General features: G+C 40.8%; 1 protein-coding gene and 1 gene segment (V, D, J or C); both read right to left on the reverse strand.

Moving 5' to 3' along the window:
• Positions 1 to 443: 443 nt before the first annotated feature.
• On the reverse strand, positions 444 to 1,360 carry gjb9b (gap junction protein beta 9b). Its single transcript, XM_088405601.1, has 2 exons — positions 956 to 1,360; positions 444 to 863 (listed from the first exon to the last, which is right to left on the reverse strand). Exons 1-2 carry the CDS (start codon positions 1,328 to 1,330, stop codon positions 444 to 446), a joined length of 795 nt encoding a protein of 264 aa, XP_088261727.1. The 5' UTR covers positions 1,331 to 1,360.
• Positions 1,361 to 4,025: 2,665 nt separating this feature from the next.
• LOC148406684 (T cell receptor alpha variable 38-1-like) lies at positions 4,026 to 4,791 on the reverse strand. The segment is given in 2 exon segments: positions 4,026 to 4,666; positions 4,733 to 4,791. Coding segments are annotated over 2 exon segments (441 nt in total).
• Between the last annotated feature and the right edge of the window lie 5,073 nt (positions 4,792 to 9,864).

Here is a 9,864-nt window from a genome sequence, read left to right on the forward strand (position 1 = left end):
TGTGAAAAGACATCTATCTATCTATCTATCTATCTATCTATCTATCTATCTATCTATCTATCTATCTATCTATCTATCTATCTATCTATCTATCTATCTATCTATCCATCCATCCAACATCCATCCATCCATCTATCTATTTTGTATGTAATTTGTTAAAAAGAAAAAACAAGTTTAAAAAAACAAACTATGTAAACATGAGAACTATATAGTAGAGCAATTTGATCAAATCCGATGTTTAATGCAAGACTAGGATTTGCCTGAAGTACAACTATCTTACAAGGCACTGAATAATAGAAAAAAAGAAAACACTTAAAACCTTTATAAAATAGAGCATACAGCTTGCTAATTGATGACAGTATAATCCTCATTAATTGTAAATAATATCCATGTTTATTTTTTTTATCATAGTTGTCTGACAAAAAAAAATGCCAAGAACTTCTTTAAGTGCATGCCATCTTCTCATTTTCACATAATTTACACTTTTCCTCAATCTTCATGTTATTGAGTTCCTGATTCGATATCATAGGTTCCCCTCTAATGGACCTGTTGGACCTGACCTTGGACCCAGATGGTGACACTACATTGTCATTGTTGTCCATCTGCCAGTAGGCTCTTCTGACTCGCTTGCACATGATGTAAATGATCTCACAGATGCACATGAAGATGCAGACGCATGAGGATACCACCATGAAGATGGTGAAGATTTTTTTCTCGGTAGGCCTGGAAATGAAGCAGTCCACCGTGTTGGGGCAAGGCTCCAGAGAACACTTGGACACTCGGGGCAGGTCAAATCCGTGGTAAATGTGGTGGAGAATATAGAGGAAAGCGGCGTCAAATCCTGTCTTGAAAATCAAGCTGATCTACAGTAATTCAACACAAGCAGATTTTAATGTCATGTGGTTTGAAAACAATTCCAAACCATCAAACAGACCAAGCCCTTGCTCATTCTTACCAGGTAGGTCCACCACAGACCTCCACGTTTCTTCCCAGGGTTGGTGTAAATTTTACCCCGCTTGCGTAAGTTTTTATTCTTGCGATACTTAACGTGACACGTCACCATCAAAGAGGGACAAGTGACAAAGATGAGCTGAAGAGCCCACAAGCGGATGTGGGAGATGGGGAAGATGGCATCATAGCAAACATTGGTGCACCCTGGCTGCGCCGTATTACATATGAAGTCCTTGCTGTCGTCGCCCCACACTCGCTGCGCCGCCACCCCGAACACCAGAAACCGGAAAATGAAGACGATGGAAAGCCAGACACGGCCGAACGCTGTGGAATATTTGCCAACCCCGCTGAGGAGGAGCTGCAGTGCTGACCAGTTCATAGTTCTTGCCTTGGAGAATGGAAAAAGGGAAGGACAACAATACATCAATTAAAGGAAATGAGATTGACTTGCCGTGCATGCTTTTAATTCCTTGAAACCGAATCATTAACAGAAAGGGGTGTGTTCAAGAAAATAACAGTGGTGAGTTCAATTTGGGAGGGCGTTGACTCCATTAATTAAAAGGTTCTAACAAGAACTGGTCCGGTTAAATGACATTGCTGACAAATGACAAATATTGGCTGTGCATTTGTCCTGAAAAATTGAATAAAATGGGTCATTTAAGACCCTGTTTTAATGAAGAGCGTTTTATAATGAAGAAATAGGTAAGAAGAGAAAACATACAAATAGTGCTGAAAATTGGATGTCTCTATTTGATATTTAACGAATAAACACAAAAGGAAATGAAAATAAAAACTTAAAAAAAAAGCATCAACGTTAGATATAGTGGTTCAGTACTTTATATGTTCAAAAGGAGTAGGAAGAAGTTCAAGAAATTGTTTTCGCTAGATTAAAAAGGCAAAGCAAGGGCAGTGGAAAGCCTTTGAAGGTGTAGAGAAGATCTCCTGGAAAGATCTGTGGGAGATGGAGGCATTCAGGGCATGCTTTACCATCAGTGCTGCTTATGACGTGCTGCCCTCTCCTGCAAACCTTAGCCAGTGGTATGGCGAAAACCCCATGTGCCTTAGTGTATTACATCTTAGTGGGATGTAAGACCAGTCTCACCCAAGGCTGATATACCTGATACACCTGGCGGCACATCCAGATGCTAAAGGATCTGCTAAAATGATTTTCCAGATGCTGGAAAATCAACAGCCCATCATACAGTAAATGCTCTGCCTCTCCCGTCAGCCCATTGGCAGCCAGTTCCTTTTGTACGAGAGGGACAAGCCAGCCTCACCACCTTAAGAGCGGTCACTGGGCAGCTGGGCAGAACACGGAATGGAAGCTGCTAGCTAACCTGGACAAGAAACTCTGCTTCCCAACTGAGATTGCCACTAACCTGTGACCAGACCTTGTGCTGCGGTCACTCTCAACAAGCTCGTATACCTCAGAGCTCTCACAGTCCCATCATAGTGCTCACAGCGGGAGAGTGCAGTGCAGGAGGCCTACGTGCGTATGCGGACCTCACTGCAGATGCTCAGCAACATGGCTGGAAAGCATTGGTGCACCCACTGGAAGTCGGCTGCAGAGAGTTCGTAGCCACCTCAACATCCAGGCTGCGCAGGGAGATGGGAGTGCGAGGGAAGGCCCACAGGCAGGCAATCAAGGACCTCTTCCAGAGCTGCTGAGAAGGGGAGCCAGTGGCAGTGGATGAAGAGGAAGGATCCAACCTGGGCATTCAAGGGCATTTAGGGAGTAAACCTGGAATGCTGGGATTCACTGCTGAACCCTCTGGAGGTGTTGTGGAATAATCAGCGAAACACCAGTTAAAGAGGGCACCCATTTGACAACCCGAAGGATGCCATCACTCACTTGAGTGCCACAGAGTCTCATCAGTGCCTCTAATTACAAATACATCAAGGGATATCACCACCTAGTCATAGACAACAAATCTACATGGTATTAAAATACTGAGTATATTATATTAAGAAAAATAATGTAATACTGTATATCACAAAACTGAAATTCATACACCTCTTAATTCACAATTTTCCATGGAATATCAAGTTTCATGCATGACTCTGGTATTTATGTAAAATAATTCTAAATGATAATAATAATGTAAATAATAATAATCTTTTTAAACCTTTGTTTGAAAACAGTAAATGATTCACTTTTTTCAGATTTATTCCATATTTATTTTATAAATTAACACCTTTGACAGAGACACACATTTGCTTTTTGTTGGTTCTTATCTTGTATTTATTGTTTTTGGAAAAAAAAATGTAGTGAAAGGGTTAAATCCCATTGGAATAGGCATTTTGATTATTGAAACATTTCTGGCACACTAACCATAATCAAAATGGGTGTTAGCTGTTCTATCTCCTGGAATTCCTGAATAAAACACTTTTTTTCTTTTTTTTTCGTCTCTTGGACGGCAGCAGTTTAGATGATTCAAAGAGTTGATAAATTAACCAGGTGATTCGCAGGTAGTAAAAAATAATACAATATTTTTATACACTCTGTAAAATATTGTTGCACCTTTATTAAAGAAAGCTTGAAAAATATTTACAGATTCGCTTGACAAACATTCTCATTTTCTTTCAGTAATGAGAAAGAGGTATATACAAAAAAGTAAATTCTTATTATTATTATTATTATCATAACAAGGACATGATGAAACATGCAACTCACCTTTACGTGAAGACTGTATTGTATAATACACTTTTAGAGACAACCCTCAAAAGGTACTTACCCAGGAGAAGCAAAAACGAAACAATTCAAGTAAGCATATTAACTTCTTCACTATCACCTACGGCTAAAGATGGCTAGCAGCAAAGAAATTAACTCATTCACTCCCACTGAGAGACACATATGAGTAAAAATAATTTTAACTGAGATAGGAGGGAAATAGTTCTCAACAACATTAACGAATAATGGAACAAAGTAAAAAGTAAGAACATTAAAAAAAAAACTGACTTTCACTATGCAACATAACATGACATCTTTACGTATAGATGTAGGAGAATGCTTTTTTATTGTTGTAGTCAGTATGCAAGTAGTTTTCTTTTTTAAATTTGTTCTGGCAGCGCAAATAGAAAATGGGCACTTGTACTTCCTGTTTCCTTTTGTGTGTGTGTGCGTGTGTGTGTGTGTGTGTGTGTGTGTGTGTGCGTGTGTGCGTGGGTGGGTGCGTGCGTGCGTGTGCGTGTGTGTGTATTTATGTATGATGTGTGCATATTAGAGGAGAGAGAGAGAGGGAGAGAGAGAGAGAGAGAAATTTCTCAAAGAGGCAGTGTGCTGTCACACTGAGCTGTAGCTCATCTACTATCTGACCCCTTTATTTCTGTGAGGTCATTCCACCCAACGTAACTTGTGACATGAGATGGGTGCAGGTGTTTTTGTGCAGGCATGTCAGTGGATGTGTCAGTGTGGGCTGCAGGGCGCAGTAGAAAACTCCTGAATCGCTAAGCTTCACACGCTCAATCTGCAGAGGAGCTTTCAGGTTGTTGGTGTCCAAGTTGCAGCGAAACCTGTCCTGATACTTTGTCGCCGTCTTGCCTGGACCAATCTTAAATCGGCTCAGGATGAACTCAGGCGCTGCATTTGCTTCCAGTTTGTACCAAAATATGTAGTCGTTGCTCCCTGAGCTTTCGTAGCTGCACTCCAGCGTCACTGCTTCACCCTCTATTGCAGAGACCTCCTGTGCCGGCTGGTGCACCATCTGGCTGTTTCCTGTCAGAAAACAATAAAGATGGTCAGACATCAGCTGAAAGTAGCAGTGACCTCAGATGACCTCACCAGGGCTCCAAGCAGCCATCAGTATACATGTAAGCGCGAGATGCATGTCTGTACTTGAAGTGTGCATCAACACTGACTTGTAGATGAGGAGGCAGGGCCTTCACTTCCTATTGCACTGACATCACATATGCACATTTGAAGGTGGAACCTTCCTACTCTGCTGCTGTCCCAGTTCAGAAGTTTTCCTTCTACTGTAAGATCAGTGTTCAGTAGTTTCTTTTCAAAATAGATCAACAGTCTAAAAATAAATAAAAAAAACTGAATCAATTAAGACACAGACGTCTTTGTGAATCATGTTGTTTATAGGCATTAAGAAAAAAGCCTGCTAATCAACTACTCACACTGCAAAAGTCACAGTATTTTTACAGTGTAGTGATTGAATCACCCACAAGTTGTTAATAAACAAGACCCATTTGTGGGGTCTTTCTCATTTCAAGATCATTTGCTAGGATAGTAAAAGTTTCATTGTTCAAACACATGAAAAATATGTTATGCTGATGCATGCTGATTATTCAATTTTCCAAAATACTTCAGATAGAAGTTTACAAGCTTGTTTGCAAGCTGGTTCCTCAGTGGTTATATTTAACAAGGTCATAAACTAATGGTGTGCTTGGTAGATGAACAAAATCACAAACCTACCCACTCACTATATCTGCCTCACAGTTTGGGGACCTAGTTCAATTCTTACTGGCTCCGGTCTTCCTGCGTGGCTGACCCCTCGTGGGTTCTCTCCGTGCACTCCAGCTTCCTCCCAAAACTCCCAAAACACGCATGGCAGGTGTATTGGACACACTAAATTGTGATTGGGTGGGTGAAGGGTTTTTCGTCTCGGTGCGCCTTGCAATTGATTGGTGTGACACCCTAGGGTTAGTGTTGTCACATATATATTTGTAAAGTCTAATTTTGAAATATTAGTTATACATGTCATTTATATTTGTTATTCGAACTGCTGCTATATTTATGTTGTTGTGATTTACGTTGTATTATTTTGGAGAAAAGAGAATACCAGAAGTAGTGCTGAATGGTTCCGGGTCAGGGGGGGGGGGGGGGGGGGGGGGGGGGGGGAAGAGCGCGACTTTGCGCCGCCCCTCAGACCAAATCTGGGAAGGAGGCAGCTAACGTCGTCGTCCTTTGTCCGTCACTCCTGCTTTTATTTTATTACATAGTGATATGTTATTTCTGTTGAGTTTTGTAGCAGTGAACCAACTTTTTGAACGGTATTGGCACTTAATTGAATATTCGTTTCCCGCCGTACTAGCGTCGTCGTCTGCGATGTCCATTTCGTTTCGTGAGGCCTCCTTCGATGTGCGCCGATAAACTAAATGTGAAGTGTTCTTTTTCTGTTTGTGTTGCAACATAACAAAATTGTTCTTTTCCATTTCTGCCCACTGTATTACACACAGGGAATAGATGGTGTAGAATACCAAATTAGAAGACAGTAGATGTCATTAATGTGTACTTTTGTAGAAAGAATATATAGATAACATGTAAATGTAATGTTATTACTGAATGTTGTGAAAGAAGACGTTTGTAAAAGGGAAATGGTCATTGATTGATACGAAGACAGATTTACCGAAAGAAGGACTGATTGATGTAAATGAAAAGACAGAAATGTTTATAAGTAAAGTTTTGTGTATGTGTTGCGTTTAATAAACGCTGAGACGAAATCTGGGAAGGAAGCAGCTAACGTTGTCGTCCTTTGTCCGTCACTCCTGCCTTAACAGGTAAAAAATTTAATTGTTGCTGTGGCCCACCCCGCTGGACCCAGTAACATTGGCAACCAGTTCACGGTGTCCTGAAGTCAGCTGGGATAGGCAACAGCAAGCCTGCAACCCTTGTGAGGATAAGCAGCTATAGAAAATGGATGCTTATTCTGTGCGGCTTTTCTCCCCAAATTTTCCCAGTTGAGGGTGTGCATGAATACAGCTGAGATAAATTCCAGCGCCCTCTCAACACTTGTGAACATATGTAAGTGGTCAAGTATATGGATGCAAGATATACTACTTCAGTACTTCCCATTTTATGGAATATAAGGACATTGCTGGAATTTTTTCAGTGGGGTGGACAGGGTGTCACTACACCTCATTTCGCAGAGGCCATGGGTGCCCTGTAGTCAGGGTTTCATGAAATAAAATGAGTTTTATTTAATTGAATAAATTTAAATATGTGGTAAAAACAAACAACTATCAGTTACCAAAAGTTCCAAGAAAACTGCATTCATGTAAAAAATAGCAGAAAGATCACATATCAAAATTTTTCCCTTGACTGTGGGGGTGGCCAGAGAGTTATATTGTACTTCCAAGATGATAAGGTGCTCCATAAGAAGGCCTCTCTTCAGAGGCTTCAATATCGGGACCCAGAGACTGTGTAGCCCATTAAAAAAAAAGTAGCTCCAGAAGTACCTAAAAAAGAAAAAACATCCAAAATATTTTGTACAGCACAGAGCAGACCAGCCACTGTGTGGCTGATGATCATTTGTCCAATCAATTTGACAAAAGCACCATAAAGTGCAGTGTTGATATACAGGCAATAGAGCAAACATTAACTTAATGATGATGTGCATCTGAATTCGAGGTTTTTTGTCTTCATTATTTTGTTTTTTAATAAACATCACACTTGCCACTATGATAGACACATGTGTCAGACTGTACGACCATCGCAGCTGCTCAGATATATTGATATCATGTGATCGACAGCTTGTTTGAGAATGCATGTGAAAAGTGTCCTTTTCCGAATTTTTCACGTAGCATGTCAACATGTCTTGTGCAAGCAGGCTTCATATGTCGTTTTGTTGGTGTTTGAACAAACAACTGAGACGAAAAAGGCCCCGCAATACCAGGTTGGCTCTACACATGGGCAAGAGAGGGCAGTGCTCCATCAAATAAATGTCTTGCCCCCTCAAATCAGAATTTTAGAAGTTGAGAAAGCACATTTTAATTTACTCAAAAAATAAATACATTACAAATTGAATAAATTATCTGCAGTAGTGGAAAACATCCACCTAAAAATGGGACACACAACACTATACCACGATAACATTGTACCCCAATAAAAATATCAGCTTCCCTCTCATCTCTGTGTCCCTCGGCTATGCAAATGAGCCAATAAGTAGCCTGATGGTGTGGTGTCAGGTTTCATCACAGCCACGGAACAGTAAGACGTTTGAAGAAGCACCAGGTTTTAGTTCTGCAGGTTTGTTTCAAATAACAGCTTTTTAATTTTTTTTTTAACAAAGCCAGCTCACCTATTTTCTGCTCCACCTTCCAGCAGCTCACAAAGAAGTTCAGGCTGTGTAATGCATCCCTTTTTCAGAGCTTTTAAAAAGTGTAGTGCTGCTCCTGCATGTGTAATAGTAGTATCAATGAGGCTGCTGCTAGTACATCAGAGACAGCAGCTAGCACTGCACCTTCAGCATCAGCGAGCACTGGTTCTCCTACTTCCCTCATCCCTCCGAACAAGTGCTGCCCCAAAGCAGCTTGCTCTGCTACCCAGTGACTTAAATATCAAAGCACCATCTCAGCCAATACTGGGTAGCTACCCAAAGCGTGCATTTGATACAACATTGAAATCATTGAGACTGTTGTTTGGAGTGAAGAAAAAAGTGGAGAGGAGAGAGCGAAATGAAAGAAATGAGAGATGAGTGGAGAGGAGAGAGAGAAATGAAAGCGAAATGACAGAAGATTGGAAAGAGGATATTTTTTGTGTTGTTAAGTTGACAGCAAAAAAAACAAGCAAAATAGAAAGAAATATAAAACGTTCTGCTCTATATCTGTTGTGTTAATCGATTAGTTTGAGATTTTTTTCATTATCATTCAAAAGACTACCTTAATACTACCTTTCAGTTTTGTAAATGTTGTTTTATACTGTTAAGTCCTACTTTAGGTTAAATTTATTTGAGAATTAGGCCATCCAGTGAAGATAAATGTTATGTTGTTAGTTGATAAAACCTGATGAAGGCTATTTTATTTATTTATTTATTTTAATTTATCCACCCACCCCCCCAGGGATTGCCACCTTATTGTGGTTAGAGGGTTTGCCTGCCTCTGTGACCTTAAGAGCTATACCAGCAGGAGCTTAGTCTTCAGGTGGGACACCCAAGTTGGACAGGTCTCATGGTAGAGGGTTAGACACACATCTGACAACCCAAGTGAAGAAAACACTGTTACTACAGTATAACATATACACAATTTACTACAGTTACTATACATGATGCCCCCTTCACATTTCTGACTGCCCCCTCCTATATCCCTGCATAGAACCGGCACTGCCGCAAGAACATGCTCATTTGATTCCTCAACTCAAAACCCATAAGGCTGAATATGAGCTAACTGCTCAGGAATTCATCCACATTCTCTTTTGATTCATTGGCCATACAAACACTGCCATTTATAATGGTAATAACTTTAGCGTAAATCATCATATAGCCATACCTTGACCAGTGGGTCATATTTAATGCTCCGCACTTTGACAACACCACCAGTTATCCCACCTTGAGTCATTATCTTTCTGAGATCAATTGTGGACGGACCTGCTCCATGGAAAACCTTCTGTAGAGTGTTCAGTTTGCCCAAATCTTGTTTCGCCAATCACATTTCTTGAAGGGACAAAATGTCCCCCCTGTCAAGCCATCACTCCACAACTAGATGATTTGACCTGTCTAATACAGTGTGACCGACTTGCAATCCACGAGTGTTGTGTTAAAGGAAATGTTTGGCATAATTAATGCTTGTGGCTGCCCACAGGGCTTTTTATTGGTCTCATCCTAAGATGCATCAAAAATTCAGACATTTTGCACGCCCTCCTGACTCGCCCCAATGGGCTCATCACATCGTTCGGGACGCTTGCCAGACTTTTTTGCCAATCGGACTTGCTCCTCTATGTGCATCTCGTGTTACGCCGGTGGCGTTCATGGGGCAATTTTTGTTTCATTTGACTTTGGAAATTCAATCCATTATCAAGGCCATTTTTCTTCACAAGGTTAATGGGCGAGCTGAAGCTGTCCTCAGGAAGTAAGTAGGTATGTAGCCTTTATTGTCATTACCTGCAGTACAAGTCAACAAAATTTTGACTTAGGTCTTTAAGAGGGCGGGGCATGCTGAACTGGTTGCCAGTCAATTGCAGAGAACACAAAG

Source organism: Hippichthys cyanospilos, chromosome 21, assembly GCF_059441005.1.
Source record: "Hippichthys cyanospilos isolate Australia breed blue-spotted pipefish chromosome 21, RoL_Hcya_1.0, whole genome shotgun sequence".
Lineage (NCBI taxonomy): Eukaryota > Metazoa > Chordata > Actinopteri > Syngnathiformes > Syngnathidae > Hippichthys > Hippichthys cyanospilos.

Excerpts from the sequence above, each read along its gene's own strand:
- gjb9b (XM_088405601.1), bottom strand. The coding sequence starts at position 1,330 with ATGAACTGGTCAGCACTGCAGCTCCTCCTCAGCGGGGTTGGCAAATAT. Across the intron at positions 864-955 it reads GTCTGTGGTGGACCTACCTG|ATCAGCTTGATTTTCAAGAC; the intron begins GTAAGAATGAGC and ends GAATTACTGTAG.